Consider the following 27,568-nt stretch of genomic DNA (forward strand, 5'->3'; position numbering starts at 1 on the left):
TCTGGGTGATGCCCAGTCCTTCCCGTCAGATCTGGCTGTGGCTCCTTACAGACTCAAAAACAATCCCCACTCTTAATTTGAGCAGCTGCAGCAGGGAGAGGATAATGGCACTGGATGTCCCCTCAGAAGGCGAGGGGTGGGAGTGCACAGAGATGATGCAAAACAGGAAGTTATCCCCGGTGACACCTCTGCCTCAGCCCTGTAGAGAGTTATTTCTTCCATTAGACTTATTCCCTGTCCATGGTGCCTGGACTGCCTCCCTGGTCGTGTCTGAACTGCGCTCTGGGCAATATGTGTCCCTTAGTGAAGGCAGGTCTTTCACACAATGTCTCATGCTGGTAAAACTTTGGGCGCCCTAGAGACATTTTATATTTTCAGGGTGTTTTTGGATCCAGGTTTGTGGTTTCTTGGCAGTATACTTCCATTAACATTGAGAAAGCACTACTCTATTTGTATCTGGCCTGGCCTGTTTTAGTAACAACCTGTAATGTTCTTTCCTTGTCTAATTCTCAAGCTGGTTTTATTTTTTTTGTTTTCTTCTCCTCTTATATCTTTATCTCTCAACTTAATGACAGCTACCTTGAGGTCATCTGAACAGCATGCTTGAAGGAGACAGAGCATCCTCTGAATTGATCTTTGCTGCATGGCTTAGCTCTTTTATGTCTCTGATAGATCTTAATAAGCCTGTGTTGCTCTCAGCATTATATATTCTTAATTCTTTTTTTTTTGGGAGTGGTTACAGAAACAGTCAGCTTTCTATCATATGTTAGATCCTTAAAGTTCTCTTCATCTAGTAAATGACAATAAATGCACTTCCTGAACATCACAGGCCAGAGATCAGACACTTTACTTCAGCTCACATCCATGGATGAGAACTAGCTCCATAATCCCACTCAAATGCAAGAAGGGGAGTGGGTGGGTTGTGGAGAGAATTGAACAAATGTGTTCTTGGCTGTGCGACTATTTCTGTGGGGCAGTTCTCTATTATGGAGGGGGTGAATGAACCATTTTGTTGCAAAGCTGGTAGAGAATTTAACTCTTATTCTGAAAGTAATAGTAAGCACTTGGAAGACTGCCATCAATTAATAACAAAAGTAGAAATTGAAAATATGTCTAAAGTGTAGTGCAGTGTATAGAATCTCTAGGGCCCTGAGGTATATGACATTCCCAGGCTCATCACTGTTTTGAACATAGGAGATAGTTTTTGCAGAGCCATTATTAATCATGAACACTACCATGGGTACTATTATTCATAATAAGAAAACATGTTATATATTATCAGACTCTCAAATAATACCATTTGAAAAAATATTCCTATCAATTTCTACCAGATATATTTGTATAAGTAAAAGCTATCTATATCCATTTCATTGCAAAACTAAAAATAACTTCTTTTTCTTGAATGTTTCATTTCACAAGTATTAAAATAGACTTTAAAATATAAATATTGATATCTTTCAATTATCAAGAAAAGCATACAATGCACAGAGATTTGAATGAAACAGGAATAGAACATTGGGAAGTTTCTACAATGCAGAGAAATGAAAATATATTCAGTTAAAAAACCTTATGCAAAGTGAAAAAGTTAAATTCGAATAGAAATGAACCCAATTTATAGTTTAACAAAAACCTAAAAATTTCTTATTTGTATTCTGCTCTTAAGTGTCTTTGCATCTATTTCTTCTTATTTATTTTAGTATATTTTTTTGTTCATTTTGTACTGGGAAAAATAGTTAAAAAAATAAAGTTAGCATGTTTGAACTTCTCATGGAAATCATTATTCTTCTTAGATGACTATTCTCCTAGTTGATTGGAAATGAGGTCAAATAAACATATGTGAAGATGGCTAATCATAAGAGTTACCAAAATGGAAGACCTTCCCATGTCCAAGCAATGTGCTAAGTGCATTGCTTCTATACAATGTCATTCAGTCCTCATGTCAACCATTTTTATTGTCCTTATTTACAGGTAAGGAAACTGAAATACAGAGGTTAAGTAATTTTGCCAAGGTTATTTTTATAGGAAGCAGTAGAGCTGAACTTTGAAACTTGGTATATCTGACATTAACTTTTCTGCCACAGAAATACACCAACTTGAGTCAAACCCACTTTTCATAAAACCATCTAGTTAACTAGCAATTAAAAGGTTCTCTAGTCTCCATCTGTGTAACTCAACAAAGGCAATACTTCTGGAGTTGCAGCATATTAAACATGTTTTGTGATCAAATCTGTGTAATAAGAAAAAATATATATTTTTACTTACTTTTAGGGAAAGAATTGCGTTTATTTGTGAAATATGACAGAACATTTAATTCCAAAAATATAGGCCTGAGACATAGTGCAGAAGTAAAAAAAAAAAAATGACATAATGAAAGTTAATTGCTCTTCTTACTATGATACGAAAATTTTAAATTGAGTTTCTAGAGTGTGAGGGATTAAGGATTCCTAGAATAATAAGATGAGGACATATTCTAGGGAGGGCACACAACTTAAAATAAGGTTGGGACTGAGGCCCAGAACAGATCTTAAGAAATACCTGAGGTGGAAATGGTCAAGGGATTTCTAAAACCAAAGGTGGATAATATTCAATGTTTCATATTTCTGCCTTGTTATTCTGTTCTCTGAAATACTTGACCCCTTTTTCCTAACCTCCACCACCCTAATTTCATGTTAGCTTTTCTTTGGAAAAATCTAGGAAAAAGGATAACGTTGAGTTTTAATATGAGGAGGAACAAAGGAGAAACAACAATTACAATGAAAACAATAGCTAATAATGATAAGTTCCTGCTAGGTATTTGACACTATTCTAAGAATTTTTTTAAATGTATATTTAATCATGCATCTCTTACAGCAACACAGTGTGGCCAGCATTCTTGACACCATCACCACATAAAAATGAAGGAAGCATTAAGTCACACAGATAATATGGCACCAAACCATCTAAGGCATGGTTCTAGAGTCACTGTTCTCACCTTCCCACTTGATTGCTCTGAGCTTTAGAATCAGAGTGCAAGTGACATCAGGGTGTCACTTCACTTGAGGAATGTAAGTAAAAAGAGTGTGACAAAAGTTATACTTTTAAACATAAGTTCCCTAGTGATCATGGGGAGAACAGAATTTACATATGCATGGGGATCAAGTCATTTTTAAATACATTAAAGGAAATTATGATTTCACAATGATCACTCCATTCCTGATATTTGAGGAATTGCAAGAAATATAAATATTTACACAAATATGCAATTAAGTACCTTAGATGGTAATAAAGCCTAGATTGTTAAAAGACTTTAATTATGCACTTACTATCTCTATTCTAATGTATCTTTAGACACAATTGCATGTCTAGTCATTGGATAACTCATGTGTCTATTCTTTTTTCCCATATGTACTCTTAAAAAACCTCTACTCATACAGATTAAAGCTACCTTGCCATTCTCGAATCAAAAGAATCCTGAAATATGTGATCAAATCCATTACAGAATTCTAGAGGAGAAATCATTTAAACATATTGTGAAAGAAACTGAATATATCAGATATATCACAAAATATAAGAAATAATAAAAATTTCAGTTATAGATATAAGAACTATGCATTTTCTAAATTTTATTTATTATTAAGACCACTGGGATTATCTAGTTTTTATTTGGAGAATCCAGAAATTAAAGAAAACTTATTTCCAAGCATATATATGTATCTTTTTATTCCCAAATTCCCATATATTTACAAAATTAAAAACAAGAACAAACAAAAAACTTTGATATATGGGAGCGAGTCTAGCTGTCCGAGAAAATACAAATATTTTCCAAGTACGTAGTAGATCATCTCTGCACTTTCCCTGTAGAACTGTAGAATTTGATTAAAATACAGCTAAAACATTTTCCATAGTATGACTTTATGAAGCAAAGCTTCCACAATAACCTTAAATGATTTTAAATCTTAAATCTTAAATGGTTAAAATACTTGATATAGTTGACATCATCTTTAAAAAATTTTAATATATAGTCCATATAAATCTACATATTTAATATAAATTTCAATAAATTGTGTTGGGAAACTGGATGTCTACATGCAAAAGAATGAAATTGAACCCTTATCTTATACCATAAACAAAAACCAACTTAAAATGGATTAAAGACTTAACTATAAGACCTGAAACTGTAAAACTCCTAGAAGGGTTTTATATAAGGAAAAACTCCTTGACATTGGCCCTTGGAAATGATATTTTGGATATGATAACAAAAGCTCAAGCAACAAAAACAGCAATAAACAAAAGGAACTACATTAAAAAAAAAAAAAAAAAGGCTTCTGCACAGCAAGGGAAACAATTAACAAAAGGAAAAGGCAACATATATTGGGAGAAAATATGTGTAAACCATATAACTGATAAAGGGTTAATATCTTAAATATATAAGAAACTCATACACCTCAATAGCAAAAAAAGGCAAATAATCTGATTTTAAAAATGGGCAAAGGACCCAAGTAGATATTTTTCCAAAGAAGATACACAAATGGTCAACAAGCATGTGGAAACTTGCTCAACATCGCTACTCATAAGGAAATGCAAATCAAATCCACAATGAGATATCGCCTCACACCTGTTAGGGAGCTTATTACCACAAAAACAAAAGATGACAAGTTTGGAGGAGGATTTGAAGAAATGGGAGACCTGTATACTGTTGGTGGGATTGTAATTGGCAGAGCCACTATGGAAAATAATATGGAGATTCCTCAAGATACTAAAAATAGAATTACCATATGATCTGGCAATCCCTTTTCTGGGCATATACCCAAAGGAAATGAAATGAGTACCTCAAAGAGATATTTGCACCCCAATGCTCATTGAAGTAATAACCAATATATGGAAACAACCTGATGTCTGCCAATGGATGAATGAATAAAGAAATTTTCATAGGTATATATAATTGATTGGAATATTATTCAGTCTTTAAAAGGAAGGAGATCCTGCCATTTATGGCAACATGCATGAAAGTGGAGGACAGTATGGTAAGTGAAATGAGCTAGCATCAAAAGGAATAAAATACCTAGGAACAAACCTACCTAAGGAGGCAAAAGAGCTGTACTTTAAAAGCTACAAGATGCTGATGAAAGAAATTGAAGATGACACAGATGGAAAGATATACTGTATTCTTGGATTGGAAGAATCAATATTGTCAAAAAGACCATATTACCCAAGACAGTATATAGATTCAATGCAGTCCCTATCATATTACCAATGGCATTTTTCACAAACTAGAACAAAAAAAAATGTAAAATTTGTATGGAAGCACAAAAGACCCCAAATAACTAAAACAATCCTGAGAAAGAAGAATGGAGCTAGAGGAGTCAGGCTCCCTGACTTCAGACTATACTACAAAGCTACAGGAATCAAAACAGTATGATACTGGCACAAAAACAGAAATACAGATCAATGGAACAGGATAGGAAGCCCAGAAATAAAGCCATGCACTTATGGTCAATTTCTATAACAAAGGAGGTAAGACTATACGATGGAGAAAAAGCCTCTTCAATAAGTGGTGCTGGGAAAACTGGACAGCTACATGTAAAAAAAAATGAAATTAGAAAATTCTCTAACACCATAAACAAAATAAACTCGAAGTAGATCTGAGTGAAGTAAGTCAGACACAGAAAGACAAATATCATATGATATTGCTTATATGTGGAATCTAAAAAAGGGTATGAATGAACTTATTTACAAAACAGATGTAGAAAACAAACTTATGGCTACCAGGAGATGGGGGGAGGGATAAATTGGGAGACTGAGATTGACATATACACAATACTATATATAAAACAGATAACTAATAAGAATCTGCTGTATAGCACAGGGAACCCTGTTCAATACTTTGTAATGGCCTATATGGGAAAGAATCTAAAAAAAGAGTGGATATATGTATATGTAAAACTGATTCACTTTGCTGTACACCTGAAACTAACACAACATTGTAAATCAAATATATTCCAAGAAAAAAACATTAAAGAAAAATCTAAGTGTAAGACTGGATACTTTAAAACTCCTAGAGGAAAATACAGGCATAACACACTTTGATATAAATTACAGCATTATGTTTTTGAATTTTTAAAATTAGGAGTTTGGGATTAACATATACACACTACTATATATAAAATAGATAAACAACAAGGACCTACTGTATAGCACAGGGACCTATATTCAATATCTTTTAATAATCTATAACAGAAAATAATTTGAAAAAGGTTATATATATATAATATATATATATACAATATATACATATAACTGAATCACTTTGCTGTATACCTGAAACTAACACAACACTGTAAATTGACTGTATTTCAATAAAAAAAGGTTAAAAAAATAAGCTATTCTCAGAAAGAAAAATATTACATGACCTCATACGTGAAATCTAAAGAAGTCAAATACACAGAAGTAGAGCATAGAACAGTGGTTACTAGGGGTAGGTAAGTGTCGGAAGTGGGGAGATGTTGGCTAAAGGTTACAAAGCTGCAGTTATGTAGGATGAATAAGTCTAGAGATTTAATGTACAAAATGATGATGGTTGTTAATAATACTGTAGATATTAGGTGCTTCCTTTGAAACTTATTATTTTTATTTTAATGAAAATATATATTTAATGTGTACATATGATGATTTGATAAACATATATGTAGTAAAATGTTTATTATAGTCAAGCTAACTAACATATCCATCTCCTCACATAGTTACCACATTTTTTATGGTGAGAGCACCTGAAATCTACTGCAAATTTTCAGTGTTCAGTTCAGTATTATTAACTATAGTCATCTGTTATTAAACTTCGTAGTAGATATTAAAATTCTCCTATACTATTGTCCTCATCATGGGAATCAGCAACTCATGGCACGGTTCATCTACCCGAAACCATTACACTCAGCTGGCGGTCATGAAAGGTAGGCAAGTCAGGGCAGACACATTCAAAACAGAGTTCCTACAGCTGTGATAGATTCAGCTTCACATGGCAAGCTCTCATCTCTTCAGTCCCAAATGTACAAATGTACATTGAATACTAAACCACAATTTCAACTCTTCTCCATCATCTGGCCTTTACTTGTAAATGATAATCACGTCTCTAGGAAACCAAGAGTGCATCGATCTCATATCGGCACATTGTGGTGAGACAAGTATCAGACTGGTTAAAAAACTGGAGAAAATTGTAACATATTATTTCATTTTAGATCTTATTTTATTATGTTTTTGAAGGTAATAAATGATCAACCTTTGGATTCCCATTTCTGAGTAATCAAATTTTTCTTTTAGATTTTGTTTTGAAGGTTCATACTGTCTACTTAAAAATGATGGTGGAGGGTTTTTTAAAAAAAATAAATGACATTTTACATATTACTTAGGATGTTAAAACTGTATGCCTTAATCTTTTACTAATAAAACATTTAAATCAAATATTTATTTAATAGTAGGGCATTTAGATTGGCACCACAAATTTATAACAGCATGTTATGTACTATATAACTTACTCCTTTCTGAAAAGCCAATAATACTCATTTTAATGATACTAGTGGCCTGTTGCAATGATCTGTAAACAAACAGTTAAAAAGTAGAAAATGATCTCTGGTGCTTTCAGCCTTTGGTTTCTGAATCATTGCCTTTGACTTGAATACTTCTTACCATTATCATAACATACTCCTTCAGAAATAGTAATTATTTAAAAGAGAGTACAAATAAAACTTAATCCAGACTATTTAATAATATATAGAGACATTTGAGAATGTGTAATAAAGGGTAAGATGGCTGTTTGGATATAATGCAGCTTTAAAAGTGCACAAAAATGGTATGCTGCCATAGTTATCATTTTTTCTCACTCAATATGTTATAAGATCTATCCATATTGACACATATAGGTGAATTTCATTCTTTTCAGCTGGCTTGTATTTCATCATGTTTACCATCCTTTTAAACATCCATTTCCCTGCTTTCCAATGTTTTACTATTTCTAATAAGGCTCATCAGAGTGTCACTGGATCACATCAGGGTGCCTCTCTAGGGAAGAAAACTGGAGGAGGAATAACTGATTTAGCTGTTCTTGACATCATACTACATTGGTACCTGATCCCTGAGCCTGAATGGAAGATCACATTCATATAAGACATAAGCCAGTACATGGTGAAAAGTTCCTGCCTGAGGTATACACTATGTAGTTATTAAGAACACAGGTGAAGTAAATATAGGTTCCTATTAAAATAGACAGGAAATAGGGGCTTCCCTGGTGGTGCAGTGGTTGGGAGTCTGCCTGCCAATACAGGGGACACGGGTTCGAGCCCTGGTCTGGGAAGATCCCACATGCCCCAGAGCAACTAAACCCGTGCGCCACAACTACTGAGCCTGCGCTCTAGAGCCCGCGCTCCACAAGAGAAGCCATGGCAATGAAAAGCCTGAGCACCACAATCAAGAGTAGCCCCCGCTCTCTCGCAACTAGAGAAAAGCCTGCTTGCAGCACCCAACGCAGCCAAAAATAAAATAAATAATACAAAAATGAATTTAAAAAAAAGACAAAGCAATTTCTTCCATGTTTAAAAAAAATAGACAGGAAATAACATAACAATCTAAAGGTGAAAGGATTTGTTATATAAATAAATATGATTGTCAATTCTATCACTGGAAAAAAACCTTGGTAGAAAAATTCAAGCAAACAAACAACAACAACAAAATAAACAAAACCCCAAATACCATAATAGGTGAATTGATTTTCTTGTCAGTGCTATGCTGAAATTTCCAGTTACTGCTGGATTTTCTTATATCACCAGTATAAAGTTGATTGCTAAGAAAGAGGTGAGGAACTAGAACATATTATTCTAAAAATTTAAGTCTTTTGGTCAATTAAAAAATGCATCAAGCAAGAGATCCACAAATTTTGGGGATATTCACTTTATGTGTGTAAGACAGGAACTAGTATTAATTTTGGTTTTGGCTTCTCAATGGCAGCATCTCAGTGCTAAAAGTAATATCAGATGCTAAGACTACAGTCCCTGTAAGAAAATTCTGAATCACCCAGAGTCCTCTACTGTAGAAACAGCCATCTGTAGAGAAGCCTTGTTGTAATGATCAGGTAAACAGAGTGCCATCAGGCATTTTAAAGGAAAGCAGCAGTTCTCATGGGAGATCCTATAGAGTCTGGGAGACAGCAATATTTTTTCATATGGCCTGTGAGGTTAAAATATTTTTAATAATGATACTAAGATGTTATTTGACTTTTTCACTGTGTTTACATTTGCACTGGTGATCCAAGAACAATGGTGGAGAAAACTGCTGATGACTAAAAATAGTAGTACCAAGTTATACTAACAGGTATAGTGTTCTCTACTAACAGTTTAAAAATCCAAATTTCACATGAGTGTACTTGAGGCAGTGGCAAAATTATTATTTTTTAAAATTATAATTTATAAGTATATGTCTTTTTACTAATGTGTGTGAAGCAAAGGGGAGTATGCATAAAGTATACTTCTCTGCGTGCTGAAATGTGAAGGTTGCCTCCAGAAGAAGCAATTTGTGATTTTTTGATGTGTGAGAGCAACTAGCTGCTTCTTTTCATGGCAGACAATTTTACTTCAAAGAACTAGTATTCAAACTATGGTTATGCAATCTTAGGTATTAGGTAGACATTTTCTCAAAAACAAAATGAGACTGTCACTTCAAGGAAAACAACTAACAGTATTCAATGCCATTGATAAAAATTGAGTTTTAAGGCAAATATTAGAATTTTGGAAAAATCTAAAATGCACCCTTTTGCACTTGACAGCTTTACAATACTTAAAGACACTCTGGTGAGATTGGAGGGGATATTCACAGATAAGATTTTTCAATATTTTATATTGATATGTGTTGACATTTGGGTTACCTGAATAACTCAAAGAACCAATATTTTTCTGGACATAGTACAAAATTGTGCATGGGTAGAAGATTCATTCAAAATGCAAGATAAAACAATGGATTTTCATTTACAGAATATGAAAAGTTCACTGATTGGATTTTACATTTCACATTGCAACTAATGTTTAACAATCTATAGCTTACCAAGTTTTGGTGTAATATCAAAGATGAGTATTCCCAGTTGCTTGAAAAGGCTACTTAAGTACCCCTATTATTTCCAAGTACATATCTATGTGAAGACTGAATTTCTTCAGCTACTTCAACAGAACAGTTACTGGACAGACTGAATGCAGAAACATACATCAAAATCCAGTATCTTCATTAAGCTAGACATTAAAGATATTTGCAAAAAAATGTGAAACCACCAATATTCTCATTATTTTTATTTGTTGATTTGGTAAGTGTATTTATTTTTCATAAAAACATATTATTTGAGGTTATGTAGCAAATATGTCTTTTCATTTTATGAGTTAAATAATAAATATATTTAAAACTCTTCTGTTGTCATTTCTAGTATGGTAAATACTGATAAATAATTCCATGTAAAAAAGCTCTTTGCAGTCAAAATAATTTTTAAGAGCACAAAGACCAAAATGTTTGAGAATCACTTGGTACAGTGAATCTAAAAGGAATTTCATAATAAAAAATTGTTTGAAGAAATATTCATAGTAGGATCACAAAATATTTTATACGGCACATCTTTGATCATCTACTATTCGAGGCCCTGGGGAAACAGGAGTGGAAGAGGCCTGTAGAGTCCATGCCTGCAAGGAGCTCAGGTCATAATAAGGGAGCCATCAAGGAAACTTATGATCAAATGAAAACTACATTCAAATAGTGGCATCTCTCATAAAGAATAAAAAACAAATTATGGAAATAAAGAGTGACTAGGAGACATGCATGGGAGGTCACTTCATTTTGGGAGGTCTAGGAAGGCCTCTCTGATGAGATCATAAATGTTGAGAAGCAGCCAGACTAGTGAAGAAGGGCTTGGGGAGATGATGCAGGGGCTTCTGGAGAAAGGACTAGAGGGCAACTTTCTGGAAATGGTGGAAAATTTGGCAAAGAAGACCAGTCTCACTGAACTTTAAACAGAGAAGACAGTCCAATTTTATCTTCTTTATAATTATGAGGGAAAGGTTACTTTTCTGATTTTACAGAGAAGACTGAGGAATCAGGCAAATTTAAACCTTACTCAGTGTCATACAACCAATAATTTAGAGAATTAGGCTTTGAAAACTATTACAAACCAATCCAATATAATAGCTCTCTTAGGAGAAGTGGTCTTAAATAAAATAAAGTGGTGGTAGTAGTTGGTGAGAGGGACAGTGTAAATGTCCAGAGAAATTTAATAGTATCCACTTTCTCTAACTCCAAACACAAGTAAAGTGCCTTTTATATGTTCACAGCTGTGCTGGATATCATAGGGAGGGATAATATCACTTCATATTTGTAGAAGAACCAATATCACAAAATGGAGGTCAAACGACCGAATGGCATGGGATGTAAACAAAATAGGTCCTCTAGAGAAGAAAGAACAAGAAAAGACAAGGTTAAGAATTGCCTTGCAGATAGCTGAGATCACACAATTTTTGGTTTTGTTTTACACTCATTTTTTTTAACATCTTTATTGGAGTATAATTGCTTTACAATGGTGTGTCAGTTTCTGCTTTATAACAAAGTGAATCAGTTATATATATATGTATGTCCCCATATCTCTTCCCTCTTGCATCTCCCTCCCTCCCTATCCCACCTCTCTAGGTGGTCACAAAGCACCGAGCTGATCTCCCTGTGCTATGCGGCTTTTATACTCATTCTTAAAACAAAAGTTAAATGTGCCCTACTTTCACAAAATTAAAAAAGTAGTTTGCTTATCAAATTGCTAAATTAGCAGATTATTATATAAATTATAGAAAGATTCTATCATTTTCAATGAATTTGCTACCTAGTGACTGCCCTTAATTCATTTAACTATAAGTTAACAGATCATAGTATTTCACACAGAGGTAGAGAGCAAAGAATTTCAGAGTTAAATATTAGGAAATACTGCTAACTGCAAACCAATTAAAAATGGAGATAGACTTTCAACATAAATTAGGAATAAATGGTAAAATATAAGGACTTACTGGTGTTGGATTTATATTAAATTTTCTAGAACTTATTCAGTGTGAATTTGTAAGATATTAGGTTTTCATTTGATTAAAAACAAAACAAGCAAACAAAAAAGCACCCTGTCTACCACGGTATCATAGGTGCCACATAAATATTTAAATGTATTAGCCAAAGAGGAAACAATGAGGAATGAATTATCCTTTTACTTTCTGAAGTATTTCCTTAATTTTTGAATATACACAATTTCCCCCTACCCGTGAAGGAAATATTTGGCTATATTCAAATATGTAATGTTCTTATAGCCTTCTGTTTTTATTTTTCTTAAAGCACTCTTCATTTTTACATGTTAATTTGAATATTTCATCAATATCTCCTCTACTACACTATAAACTCCTTAAGGACAGTCACTGTGTGACTGTTTATTCACCTTAAACCATAGTGAATAGTAGAATTTCAATATTTCAAAAATTTTTAGTAGAATATATCAGTGTGTTTCTTCTGTTGACAAACAGGCTTTTATGCTGTCCTGCTCCACCACCCTCTGCCCCAAAGGTAGAGATTTCTGTATCCAGAAGCAGATTGTCTGAAAAGAATGTCACCAATAATGAAAATTTAAGCACAATGACAACTTTTTGAGAGTAATATTTTAGAATTAAACACTATCCTAAACAATACACCACATACATGACCGTCAGTGTGCTTATATTCGAAATGCTCTGAGAGACGATGTTTTCTGATTATATTTAACTGATCATTTGTTGGTAGATATGCTGAATCTTATACGGCACAAAGCAGAAACTCATTATAAATAAATGGTCCAACTTAATAGGGATGTAGCTTAAAAATGCTATAGTCTGTAAAGAAAGTAACGTAAAATGTAAAAGTGGAAGAGAAAGCAAAATGAAGAAAATATATTCTAGTCCTGATTAGATGATTTCAAATGGATATGTTACTTTTGGAGTTGGTTATTTGAACAAGTATTTGAGAAATCATTAGTAGTGTCTTACCTGCAACTGTCAATGTGAATTTTTTTCACTGCCTTGGATGGGATGAAAGATCCCCAGTTATTGATTTCTATAACTTCTATGCAGCCAGTAAAATTCTCAACTGGTCCAGAAATCTGAGAGGGAGGAGGGGAAGGAGGGAGAGAGAGGAAGAGAGGCAGAGAGAGAAAGAGAGAGAGTGTAATTTATATTATTTCTACAATGTATTATTCTTGCTGCAAACTAGTCAGAGAGTACAATCAGATTGGGGGGTCTGATTTGATTTATTCAATATATTGGTAGAAATTAATACAACTCTTTCATAAATATTATTCTAAACATTAGTAGGAAAGTACCATTTTAGTCAAAAATTACTTGGAATCTGTATCTTATTATGGTATGAACTACACAAAGTCACTCATAGGAATAAAGAAAACATTTTCATTATTTATTGGAACATAGGAAAAAAGCTGATACACTCATCCTATCCATCAAGAAGTTACACTCTTCCATCTTTTGCCTCTGTTCCTTGTACTTTTTCTTTTGACATTAGTTACCTTATCCCATCCACAGCTATGGAACATCAAGAAAAATTTCTCTTTCCAGGGCCAAAGGAAACACAGAATAAGCTACAAATATTTGTCACATCCTGTAGCCCTGATGCATTCTGCATGTCTTTTGTGTTCAGTTGTGTGGCTTATCCTTTTTGGAATAACTTGTGCAAAACAAGATATCCAGAAAGATTGCCAAAGGGCCAAGAGCAAAAAGAGAAAATGACTTTGGAAAGCATTCATTTTGATGAACAAATATAACCTCGTAAACAGACATGGCTTCTCATTGTATTCACTGTGAATATACAGTATGACACCAGTAATTATATGTCTATATAAATTTACATTATGTTAAAAAAAGAAATTAGAAAAACTAAAAGGATTCAATAGTTAGAAATGAGTATTTATTTCAGGTTCTGTCTTCTGTTTCTCACTATTATTAAAAAATTCAAGCTAAGATGGAGCAAATCATGACCAGGGCAATCATTGAATTTAGACACTGAAAAATAAGTTGTCCACCTTGATTTTTGAATTACTAATATACACTGTTCACATTCTCAAGACTTGGCTTCTCATTGAGTGTAACATCAGAAAGAAAGAAAAAGAAAGTAAACAAGAAATCAAGAAAGAAAAAGAAAAACATAGATGGGAGGAAGGAAAGAAAGAGAGAAAGAAAGAGAGAAAAAAGAGAGAAAGAAAAAGAAAAGAAAGAAGGGAAGAGAAAGAAAGCAAGCTTTTGACTTGTATAAACATTTTTTGGGTGAATGTATTTTATTTCATCTTTTAACTTGAGTCTTAGTTTTAAAACTCTTAAACATTTTCATCCTCTTTCTGATGTAGGCTCAAATATACTGCAAATCCTCTCAGCAAGTAACACTCTCTCAAGCGTAAAAAATGACTGAATTAGAAAACAAAACAGTATTTCAAAAAGAAGTCAGCTGATAACAAGGAAAATAGAAACATTTGGCTCTTATGTACTGCAGAAGGGAAAATATTCATTTGTAATTGTTAGCTTAAAGTTTTATGGGCCTCATGAATGGTTTAGTTTATCAAATTTAATTTTTTATTTTTATCACAATATTTTAACACCTTTATTGGAGTATAATTGCTTTACTATGGTGTGTTAGTTTCTGCTTTATAACAAAGTGAATCAGCTATACATATACATATAGCCCCATATCTCCTCCCTCTTGTGCCTCCCTCCCACCCTCTCTGTCCCATCCGTCTAGGTGGTCACAAAGCACCGAGCTGATCTCCCTGTGCTATGCAGCCACTTCCCACTAGCTAGCTATTTTACATTTGGTAGTATATATTAGTTCATGCCACTCTCTCACTTCGTCCCAGCTTACCCTTCACCTTCCCTGTGTCTTCAAGTCCATTCTCTACATCTGTGTCTTTATTCCTGTCCTGCCCCTAGGTTCTTCAGACCCTTTTTTTTTTTTAATAGATTCCATATATATGTGTTAGCAAACGGTATTTGTTTTTCTCTTTCTGACTTGCTTCACTCTGTATGACAGACTCTAGGTCCATCCAACTCACTACAAATAACTCAATTTCATTTCTTTTTATGGCTGAGTAATATTCCATTGTATATATGTGCCACATCTTCTTTATCCATTCATCTGTCCATGGACACTTAGGTTGCTTCCATGTCCTGGCTATTGTAAATAGAGCTGCAATGAACATTGTGGTACATGACTCCTTTTGAATTATGGTTTTCTCAGGGTATATGCCCAGTAGTGGGGTTGCTGGGTTGTATGGTAGTTCTATTTTTAGTTTTTTAAGGAACCTCCATGCTGTTCTCCATAGTGGCTGTGTCAATTTACATTCCCACCAACAGTGAAAGAGGGTTCCCTTTTCTCCACACCCTCTCCAGCATTTATTGTTTTTAGATTTTTTTAATGATGGCCATTCTGACTGGTGCGAGGTGATCCCTCATTGTAGTTTTGATTTGCATTTCTCTAATGATTAATGATGTTGAGCATCCTTTCATGGGTCTGCTGTCAATCTGTATATCTTCTTTGGAGAAATGTCTATTATCACAATTTTTTAATTTTATTTTTATCACTCTGTCAAGTTTCAAAAATGACTGAATTAGAAAACAAAACAGTATTTCACAAAGAAGTCAGTTGATTCCAAGGAAAATAGAAACATTTGGCTCTTACATGCTGCAGAAGGGAAAATATTCATTTGTAATTGTTAGCTTAAAGTTTTTATGAGCCTCATGAATGGTTTTGTTTTCCAAATTTAATTGTTTATTTTTATCTCAGTTATACATGAAGCTTGCTTTTAAAATTTAAAATAAAGTTTACATATACTACTCCTGAAACATTGTAAACATGTGAATTAGTAAAGTTTAAATTAAAAACTGAAAAAAAAATTGATCTTAGAAAAATGTTTTTGATTGTAATGATTGTGAATGTTAAACTTTATTTTGACAAAGCTAAGCAATGGCATGATTTCAGTGCATATTTAAGTAGATATTTTTCTCTATTCATGAAGATCTACATTATTTATGACAATGAAGAGTACAAAGAAAGTTTTAGCTTTAAAAATAAATATGAAGCCACCAGAGAGCTATACAAAATGTTCTGAAAGAAAATGATTCTGATTATTCTATTGAGAAACTTCTTGGAATTCTATGATTCAGTCTCATTCACATTAATTAAAAATAAATATTAATTTATTCATCTTGGTCTTTTAAAATAGCAAGAAAAATTTCCATGGCCTTTAAACTTGAACAAATTCAAAATTCTTTCATTTCTTATTTATTAATAAACTCACAACTCTCCAATTCTCTCACACATTAACTTCTGGCCGTCTTGTTCAGAAAGAGTTATTTGGTCTTCAAATTCTCACATAAGTCTTTTTCACTTTGAATATGAAAATTTTATTTTGCAAAACATAAGTCAAATGTATACCCAGAAATACTAAATCTAAATACTAAACTCCAATCACATGCATTTTAGATAATTTCTAGTGTTGAGAATTTTTTTCCCTTGAATTTGATTAACATATAGTAATCTGGTTAGTTAGGTTTCCAGGACAAAAGTAATACGGAAATGTAATGTGCATAATTGATGTGAACAGTTACAATGTAACAATATATAATAAGTTCATTAAGGACAAGAAATATTGAATTGCTTAGATTATAGAAATGGTAATTTTGCATATTACCTTTCTTCCAAAGAGAAAATTTTTTTTTAAATTTTATTTATTTATTTATGGCTGTGTTGGGTCTTCGTTTCTGTGTGAGGGCTTTCTCTAGTTGCGGCAAGTGGGGGCCACTCTTCATCGCGGTGCGCGGGCCTCTCACTATCGTGGCCTCTCTTGTTGCGGAGCACAGGCTCCAGATGCGCAGGCTCAGCAATTGTGGCTCACGGGCCTAGTTGCTCCGCAGCATGTGGGATCTTCCCAGACCAGGGCTTGAACCTGTGTCCCCTGCATTGGCAAGCAGATTCTCAACCGCTGCACCACAGGGAAGCCCCGATTATAGAAATGGTAATTTTGCATGTTACCTTTTTCCAAAGAGAAAAATTTTTATACTCACATATACTCCTGCAATTTCTCGAATCCAGTTCTTATTTTTATTCAAGATGAATAATGAAATTATGACTCCCAGTTATTTCTAAACAGTGTAAAATGGCAATGTGGTATGCCATCACACTGAATCAGGAATATGATTCATGGTACTGACCAGTAATAGCAGAGTTCTCTTTATTTTTTTCCTTTCAAACTTGTGTTGTCTCAAAATTATAAGTATATCTTCAATATATTATCATTTTTCTACCTCCATATTAACAGAAGGATATTTAATTGTATCTCTGGCATTTCCTGGCCTTTGCTCTCACTCCTTTAAAGAGAGTTGAAGTCAGGAATTTTCCATACTGTATAAACAAGGCTTCATGTTAATATTCAATAGCAGGTACACAAAGTTCAGTTAGGGGACTCACATGGCTATAGTTTAGACTGTGTATACAATCTTCTAAATTTACAAATAAACACTTTTAAATACAAATATACTATATGATTTTTTAAATTATTTTTTAAATGCCTAAACATTTAATGTTATGTAAAAAAAAGTTATAAAAATGAGGGGAGTGTTCATTTTTTTGTTGTCCTGACTTAGTACACACACAATTACTTAAGTATATGGATTCTTGGTTAACCTGCTATTAAGTGGTAATATTAATGACTAGTTTCCTATCTTCCTAATCAGTAGTTTATAACTTTCAATTTACATTATGTCGCTTATGTTTTTAAATGATTCTCCAGTGCACCTACTGTAAATAATTTGGCCAAATTCAAGTGACCTTTTAGATTAGTGGACTTTAAAAAGCAATAAATTTGGTTTGGAAGCCATTGAGAAATAGTCAATTGGTATTACAAAAACAACTCCAATAGTTTACTCTTTACTTTAGATTGTTTTATCAATTACTCTATTTCTTTGCTTTTAATGAGAAGGTCTTAGGTACACTATAGTAATTTGATATATTTTTGAGAAATTTAAAAAATAAAGATTCTTTAAAGCTGACAATACTAGTAGATGAAATCAATGGTTTTCCTACTGTGTGATCTGAGGAGCCAAAGTATAGGTCAAATATTATATTTCTATTTTTAGGATTTCTACATGTTTATTTCATAGAGTTGATTTTTTTGTTGATTATATTTCTACTTGATTTTTTTTACCTTCATTTTATATGTATATTTTTTATTTATTTACTTTTTAACACCTGTATTGGAGTATAATTGCTTTACAATGGTGTGTTAGTTTCTGCTTTATAACAAAGTGAATCAGTTATACATATACATATGTTCCCATATCTCTTCCCTCTTGTGTCTCCCTCCCTCCCACCCTCCCTATCCCACCCCTCTAGGTGGTCACAAACACCGAGCTGATCTCCCTGTGCTATGCGGCTGCTTCCCACTAGCTATCTATTTTACGTTTGGTAGTGTATATGTGTTCATGCCACTCTCTCACTTTGTCCAAGCTTACCCTTCCCCCTCCCCATATCTTCAATTCCATTCTCTAGTAGGTCTGTGTCTTTACTCCTGTCTTGCCCCTAGGTTCTTCATGACCTTTTTTTTTTTTTTTCTTAGATTCCATATATATGTGTTAGCATACAGTATTTGTTTTTCTCTTTCTGACTTACTTCACTCTGTATGACAGACTCTAGGTCCATCCACCTCACTACAAATAACTCAATTTCGTTTCTTTTTATGGTTAAGTAATACTCTATTGTATATATGTGCCACATCTTCTTTATCCATTCATCTGTCAATGGACACTTAGGTTGCTTCTATGTCCTGGCTATTGTAAATAGAGCTGCAAAGAACATTTGGTACATGACTATTTTTGAATTATGGTTTTCTCAGGGTATATGCCCAGTAGTGGGATTGCTGGGTCGTATGGTAGTTCTATTTCAAGAAACCTCCATACTGTTCTCCATAGTGGCTGTATCAATTTACATTCCCACCAACAGTGCAAGAGGGTTCCCTTTTCTCCACACCCTCTCCAGCATTTATTGTTTCTAGATTTTTTGATGATGGCCATTCTGACCAGTGTGAGATGATATATCATTGTAGTTTTGATTTGCATTTCTCTAATGATTAATGATGTTGAGCATTCTTTCATGTGTTTGTTGGCAATTGTATATCTTCTTTGGAGAAATGTCTATTTAGGTCTTCTGCCCATTATTGGATTGGGTTGTTTGTTTTTTTGATATTGAGCTGCATGAGTTGCTTGTAAATTTTGGAGATTAATCCTTTGTCAGTTGCTTCATTTGCAAATATTTTCTCCCATTCTGAGGGTAGTCTCTTGGTCTTGTTTATGGTTTCCTTTGCTGTGCAAAAGCTTTTAAGTTTCATTAGGTCCCATTTGTTTATTTTTGTTTTTATTTCCATTTCTCTAGGAGGTGGGTCAAAAAGGATCTTGCTGTGATTTATGTCATAGAGTGTTCTGCCTATGTTTTCCTCTAAGAGTTTGATAGTGTCTGGACTTACATTTAAGTCTTTAATCCATTTTGAGTTTATTTTTGTGTATGGTGTTAAGGAGTGTTCTAATTTCATACTTTTACATGTACCTGTCCAGTTTTCCCATCACCACTTCTTGAAGAGGCTGTCTTTTCTCCACGGTATATTCTTGCCTCCCTTATCAAAGATAAGGTGACCATATGTGCTTGGGTTTATCTCTGGGCTTTCTATCCTGTTCCATTGATCTATATTTCTGTTTTTGTGCCAGTACCATACTGTCTTGATTACTGTAGCTTTGTAGTATAGTCTGAAGTCAGGGAGCTGGATTCTGCCAGCTCTGTTTTTCTTTCTCAAGATTGCTTTGGCTATTTGGGGTATTTTGCGTTTCCATACAAATTGTGAAATTTTTTGTTCTAGTTCTGTGATAAATGCCAGTGGTAGTTTGATAGGGATTGCACTGAATATGTAGATTGCTTTGGGTAGTAGAGTCATTTTCACAGTGTTGATTCTTCCAATTCAAGAATATGGTATATCTCTCCATCTAGTTGTATCATCATTAATTTTTTTCATCAGTGTCTTATAATTTTCTGCATACAGGTGTTTTCTCTCCTTAGGTAGGTTTATTCCTAGATATTTTATTCTTTTTGATGCAGTGGTAAATGAGAGTGTTTTCTGAATTTCACTTTCAGATTTTTCATCATTACTCTATAGGAATGCAAGAGATTTCTGTGCATTAATTTTTTATCCTGCTACTTTACCAAATTCATTGTTTAGCTTTAGTAGTTTTCTGGTAGCATCTTTAGGATTCTCTATGTATAGTATCATATCATCTGTAAACAGTGACACCTTTACTTCTTCTTTTCCGATTTGGATTCCTTTTATTTCTTTTTCTTCTCTGATTGCTGTGGCTAACACTTCCAAAACTATGTTGAATAATAGTGTTGAGAGTGGGCAACCTTGTCTTCTTCCTGATCTTAGTGGAAATGGTTTCAGTTTTTCACCATTGAGAATGATGTTGGCTGTGGGTTTGTCATATATGGCCTTTATTATGTTGAGGAAAGTTCCCTCTATGCCTACTTTCTGTTTATATCATAAATGGGTGTTGAATTTTGTCAAAAGCTTTCTCTGCATCGATTGAGATGATCATATGTTTTTTCTCCTTCAATTTGTTAATATGGTGTATCACGTTGATTAATTTGCATATATTGAAGAATCCCTGCATTCCTGGGATAAACCCCACTTGATCATGGTGTATGATCCCTTTAATGTGCTGTTGGATTCTGTTTGCTAGTATGTTGATGAGGATCTTTGCATCTATGTTCATCAGTGATATTGGCCTGTAGTTTTCTTTCTTTTTCTGGTTTTTGGTATCAGGGTGATGGCGGCCTCGTAGAATGAGTTTGGGAGTGTTCCTCCCTCTGCTATATTTTGGAAGAGTTTGAGAAGGATAGGTGTTAGCTCTTCTATAAATGTTTGATAGAATTCACTTGTGAAGGCAACTGGTCCTGGGCTTTTGTTGGAAGATTTTTAATCACAGTTTCAATTTCAGTGCTTGTGATTGGTCTGTTCATATTTTCTATTTCTTCCTGGTTCAGTCTCGGAAGCTTGTGCATTTCTAAGAATCTGTCCATTTCTTCCAGGTGGTACATTTTATTGGCATAGCGTTGCTTGTAGTAATCTCTCATGATCCTTTGCATTTCTGCAGTGTCAGTTGTTACTTCTCCTTTTTCATTTCTAATTCTATTGATTTGAGTCTTCTCCCTTTTTTTCTTGACGAGTCTGGCTAATGGTTTGTCAATTTTGTTTATCTTCTCAAAGAACCAGCTTTTAGTTTTATTTATCTTTGTTATCATTTCCTTTATTTCTTTTTCATTTATTTCTGGTCTGATCTTTATGATTTCTTTCCTTCTGCTAACTTTGGGTTTATTTTGTTCTTCTTTCTCTAATTGCTTTAGGTGTAAGGTTAGGTTGTTTATTTGAGATGTTTCTTGTTTCTTGAGGTAGGATTGTATTGCTGTAAACTTCTCTCTTAGAACTGCTTTTGCTGCATCCCATAGGATTTGCGTCATCATATTTTCATTGTCATTTGTTTCTAGGTATTTTTTGATTTCCTCTTTGATTTCTTCAGTGATCTCGTGGTTATTAAGTAGTGTATTGTTTAGCCTCCATGTGCTTGTATTTTTTACATATTTTTTCCTGTAATTGATATCTAGTCTCATAGCGTTGTGGTCAGAGAAGATACTTGATACAATTTCAATTTTCTTAAATTTACCAAGGCTTGATTTGTGACCCAAGATATGATATATCCTGGAGAATGTTCCATGAGTACTTGAGAAGACTGTGTATTCTGTTGTTTTTGGATGGAATATCCTATAAATATCAATTAATTCCACCTTGTTCAATGTATCATTTAAAGCTTGTGTTTCCTTATTTATTTTCATTTTGGATGATCTGTCCATTGGTGAATGTGGGGTGTTAAAGTCCACTACTATGATTGTGTTACTGTCGATTTCCCCTTTTATGGCTGTTAATATTTGCCTTATGTATTGGGGTGCTCCAATGTTGGGTGCATAAATATTTACAATTGTTCTATCTTCTTCTTGGATCAATCCCTTGATCATTATCTAGTGTCCTCCTTTGTCTCTTGTAATAGTCTTTATTTTAAAGTCTATTTTGTCTGATATGAGAATTGCTACTCCAGCTTTCTTTTGATTTCCACTTGCATGGAATATCTTTTTCCATCCCCACACTTTCAGTCTGTATGTGTCCCTACGTCTGAACTGTGTCTCTTGTAGACAACATATATAAGGGTCTTGTTTTTGTATCCATTCAGCCAGTCTATGTCTTTTGGTTGGAGCATTTAATCCATTTACATTTAAGGTTGTTATCGATATGTATGTTGCTATTCCCATTTTCTTAATTGTTTTAGGTTTGTTATTGTAGGTCTTTTCCTTCTCTTGGGTTTCCTGCCTAGAGAAGTTCCTTTAGCATTTGTTGTAAAGCTGGTTTGGTGGTGCTGAATTCTCTTAGCTTTTACTTGTCTGTAAAGCTTTTAATTTCTCCATCAAATCTGAATGAGTTCCTTGCTGGGTAGAGTAATCTTGGTTGTAGGTTTTTCTCCTTCATCACTTTAAATATGTCCTGCCACTCCCTTCTGGCTTGCAGAGTTTCTGCTGAAAGATCAGCTGTTAACCTTATGGGGATATCCTTGGTGTTATTTGTTGTTTTTCCCTTGCTGCTTTTAATATTTTTTCTTTGTATTTAATTTTTGATAGTTTGATTAATATGTGTCTTGCCATGTTTCTCCTTGGATTTATCCGGTATGGGTCTCTCTGTGCTTCCAGGACTTGATTAACTATTTCCTTACCCATATTAGGCAAGATTTCAACTATAATCTCTTCACGTATTTTCTCAGTCCCTTTCTTTTTCTCTTCTTCTTCTAGGACCCCTATAATTCGAAATTTGGTGCGTTTAATGTTCTCCCAGATGTCTCTGAGACTGTCCTAAATTCTTTTCATTCTTTTTTCTTTATTCTGCTGTGCAGTAGTTATTTTGACTATTTTATCTTCCAGATCACTTATCCGTTCTTCTGCCTGTTATTCCGCTATTGATCCCTTCTAGAGAATTTTTTATTTCATTTATCGTGTTGTTCATCATTGTTAGTTTGCTCTTTAGTTTTTCTAGGTCCTTGTTAAACGTTTCTTGTATTTTCTCTATTCTATTTCCAAGATTTTGGATCATCTTTACTATCATTATTCTGAATTTTTTTCAGGTAGACTGCCTATTTCCTCTTCATTTGTTAAGTCTGGTGGGTTTTTACCTTGCTCCTTCATCTGCTGTGTGTTTTTCTGTCTTCTCATTTTGATTAACTTACTATGTTTGGGGTCTCCTTTTCACAGGCTTCAGTTTCATAGTTCCCGTTGTTTTTGGTGTCTGTCCCCAGTGGCTAAGGTTGGTTCAGTGGGTTGTGTAGGCTTCCTGGTGGAGGGGACTAGTGCTTGTGTTCTGGTGGATGAGGCTGGATCTTGTCTTTCTGGTAGGCAGGTCCACGTTTGGTGGTGTATTTTGGGGGTGTCTGTGGCCTTGTTATGATTTTAGGCAGCCTCTGTGCTAATGGATGGTGTTGTGTTCCTGTCTTGCTAGTGGTTTGGCGTAGGGTGTCCAGCACTGTAGCTTGCTGGTCCTTGAGTGAAGCTGGGTTTTGGCGTTGAGATGAAGATCTCTGGGAGTTTTTAGCCATTTGGTATTACATGGAGCTGAGAGGTATCTTGTGGACCAGTGTCCTGAAGTTGGCTCTTCCTACTCAGAGGCACAGCCCTGACGCCTGGCTGGAGCACCAAGAGCCTTTCATCCACATGGCTCAGAATAAAAGGGAGAAAATATAGAAAGAAATAAAGAAGATAAAATAAAATAAAATAAAATAAAGTAAAATAAAATAATGTTATTAAAATAAAAAATAATTATTAAGAAAAATATTTTAAAAAGAAAAAAAAAAAAACAGACAGACAGAACCCTAGGACAAATGGTAAAAGCAAATCTATACAGACAAAATCACACACAGAAGCATACACATACACACTCACAAAAAGAGAAAAAGGGAAAAAAATATATATATCGTTGCTCCCAAAGTCCACCTCCTCAACTGGAGATTTTTCATTGTCTATTCAGGTATTCCACAGATGCAGGTACATCAAATTGATTGTGGAGATTTACTCCGCTGCTCCTGAGGCTGCTGGGAGACATTTCCCTTTCTCTTCTTTGTTCGCACAGCTCCCGGGGTTCAGCTTTGGATTTGGACCCGCCTCTGCGTGTAGGTCGCCTGAGGGCATCTGTTCTTCGCTCAGACAGGACGGGGTTAAAGGATCAGGTGCTTCGGGGGCTCTAGCTCACTCAGGCCGGGGGGAGGGAAGGGTATGGATGCAGGGCGAGCCTGCGGCGGCAGAGGCCAGCGTGATGTTGCACCAGCCTGAGGCGCGCCGTGCGTTCTCCCGGGGAAGTTGTCCCTGGATCGCGGGACCCTGGCAGTGGCGTGCTGCACAGGCTCCCGGGAGGGGCTGTGTGGTCAGTGACCTGTGCTTGCACACAGGCTTCTTGGTGGTGGCAGCAGCAGCCTTAGCATCTCATGCCCATCTCTGGGGTCTGCGCTGATAGCCACAGCTCGCGCCTGTCTCTGGAGCTCATTTAGGCGGCGCTCTGAATCCCCTCTCCTTGCACACCAGGAAACAAAGAGGGAAGAAAAAGTCTCTTGCCTCTTCGGCAGTGGCAGACTTTTTCCCGGACTCCCTCCCGGCTGGCCGTGGTTCACTAGCCCCCTTCAGGCTGTGTTCGTGCCGCCAACCCCAGTCCTCTCCCTGTGATCCGACCGAAGCCCAAGCCTCAGCTCCCAGCCCCCGCCCGCCCCGGCGGGGGAGCAGACAAGCCTCTCGGGCTGGTGAGTGCTGCTTGGCGCTGATCCTCCGTGCGGGAATCTCTCCGCTTTGCCCTCCGCACCCCTGTGGCTGCGCTCTCCTCCGTGGCTCCGAAGCTTCCCCCCTCCACCACCCGCAGTCTCTGCCCACGAAGGGGCTTCCTAGTGTGTGGAAACCTTTCCTCCTTCACAGCTCCCTCCCACTGGTGTGGGTCCCATCCCTATTCTTTTATCTCTGTTTATTCTTTTGCCCCACCCAGGTACGTGGGGAATTTCTTGCCTTTTGGGAGGTCTGACGTCTTCTGCCAGCATTCAGTAGCTGTTCTGTAGGAGTTGTACCACATGTAGATGTATTTCTGATGTATTTGTGAAGAGGAAGGTGATCTCCGCGTCTTACTCTTCTGCCATCTTGAAGCTCCTCTCTCTACTTGATTTTTTAAATAGTTTTCCATTTTTCTTCTCTTAAAGTTCATGTTTTATTTCAGCTTTTAGATAAATTTCTAATAACTGTTTTAAAGTCCTTATATGCTAATTACATAACCTCTATGATGTATTGATTTGTTTCCTTGTCTCATTTTTATCCTGCTCACAGTGCACAGTTTCCTATTTTCCATACCCAATAATTTTTTATTGGGTACTAAACGTTGTATCATTACTATGTTGTGTTTTCCTCTATAATTTTTTCCAATTTTCTAATTGTTTGTGGCAGTAAGTATAGTGTAGTACCAATTACTCATTCAAGGCCAGAAAATCTATATGCATTTTTTTAAATCAATAATTCCACATGGTATATATGATAGAATAGAAAGTCTCCATTACAAAACTCTTACTGCTATACCTGATTCCCTGATCATTTTTCATGCTCTTTTATTAATTTATTCTAGTATTAGCTTTCAATTTTCTAAGCAACATGTTCATATTACTTGTGTATTAATTATTCAATTTTGCATATTTTTGTAGACTTCCTTTTATGTAAGATTACATGTGTGCCTTACATACTAATTTTGGTTATATACATATTCAGCATTATATTAATAATAATTTTAGTTGCATCATGGTTTTGATTTAAATGTTTAAGTTTACCTTATTACTATATAATATTATTCAGAGTTGAGCTGTACAATGAACTATGGTAACTTTTTCTTTCTTTTGCAACCTTTTGTTTTTACTCAATCTCATTATTGCCTCTTTTTATTGGCTTAGAGTTTATATTTTTATTATCCTCAAACTCTCTGCCAGAAGTATAAAACCCTCCTCAATAATTCAAATACCATGACCACTTATTAATCTGATTTTTCTCTTTTAATTTGAATTTTCACAATCTCTTCACTATCACATTTGAAATTTACTTTATAGCTGTCCTGTGATGAATCCACTCTTATCTCGTTTTCATATGTTTACTCCTTTATTGGCATATTCATTGATAATATAATCAAACTTGATCAGTATCAGCTTCAAACTGACAGTAGCAACTGAAAGCTCATAAAGCAACATAAGGCTAATGTAAGTAAGCCCTATACTTGCTAATGACTAAAAAAGTAGAAAGGATAATATTGTGATGAAGGAAGCAATGACTTTGATGAAATACATGTGTGGTATGAAGAAGAATGGAGGGAAATAAAGAAGTAGAAAATTCAATGCTATGAATAGTTGTTAAATTCCTATTATGTATTTATTAGTTTCTCTAAAATCATTCCAAAGCTAGGGATCTTGGAAAATAATAGGTCAAGAAAAACATAGAAATCTGTAGGAAGTACCTATTTTGTGCACCTACAGGTAAACTGAGATGTTAACATGTAGTGTTTTAGATGTGTAGCTTTTATGTAGGATAAACACAAGTTGGATGGCAATTGTGTACTGTGTATAATGCCAACTGAAACATATGAGTCCATCAATATCTTAAAGGTGGAACTTTAGCAACATAATGACAAAACAGCTACATAAAGTAGGAATATTTTAGTCTATAAATTTTAGTAATACCTCCACCAATTTTATTTTGCTATATTCATTAAATTATGTATACTTTGTAAGAATTATGGGATTCATGTGGACATAGTCTACAAGTAGAAAGAAAACAGAAAGTTGGTTACATCTAATTCTACAAATGAGAATAAAATTCATACATTGTTTGAACAAATATTTATAAAGCACATACTTTATAGTGAGCACAGCATTACTATGTATGGTTATGCAAATTTTTCACTGACAAAAAGTCTAGCTGATGGAGTGGAGTAGAGCCTGAATTTTAACCCACATTTTTTTCTCCAAGCTATCTGCCCAGAAAAGTCTACTTCTGTCCAACCAGGGGGTTTACTGTTACTAATTCAAAGTCAATATATAGTCTAGCATCTGTGGGGCTAGGCACTGTTAAAATATAATGTCAGTTAGAAAACCAAAAGTTCAGTTAAAAAATGTGAAAATGATGACAGATTTCAGTTTCTGATAATGACAGAGTGACTGGTTGGAGACCAAACCTCTTATAAAAACAACAAAATAGAGGAGAATTTAAATAAAAATCTTTTGGCAGAATAGAGAACTACCAAGGCAGCAATGACTTGAAGGGCCAACGTCTCAGAGAGAAGGGAAACACAAATGTGGACCTTGACATTCAGTGTTCTATTGTC

General features: G+C 34.8%; 1 protein-coding gene across 1 annotated transcript in view; it reads right to left on the reverse strand.

The window, feature by feature from the left end:
• EYS (eyes shut homolog) overlaps positions 1–27,568 on the reverse strand; it is a 1,734,738-nt gene that overhangs the window by 557,228 nt on the left and 1,149,942 nt on the right. The window contains exon 28 of the mRNA XM_061207220.1: positions 13,038–13,150. Coding sequence (XP_061063203.1) covers positions 13,038–13,150 — 113 coding nt within the window. The remainder of the gene's footprint in view (positions 1–13,037; positions 13,151–27,568) is intronic.

Source organism: Eubalaena glacialis, chromosome 12, assembly GCF_028564815.1.
Source record: "Eubalaena glacialis isolate mEubGla1 chromosome 12, mEubGla1.1.hap2.+ XY, whole genome shotgun sequence".
NCBI lineage: Eukaryota > Metazoa > Chordata > Mammalia > Artiodactyla > Balaenidae > Eubalaena > Eubalaena glacialis.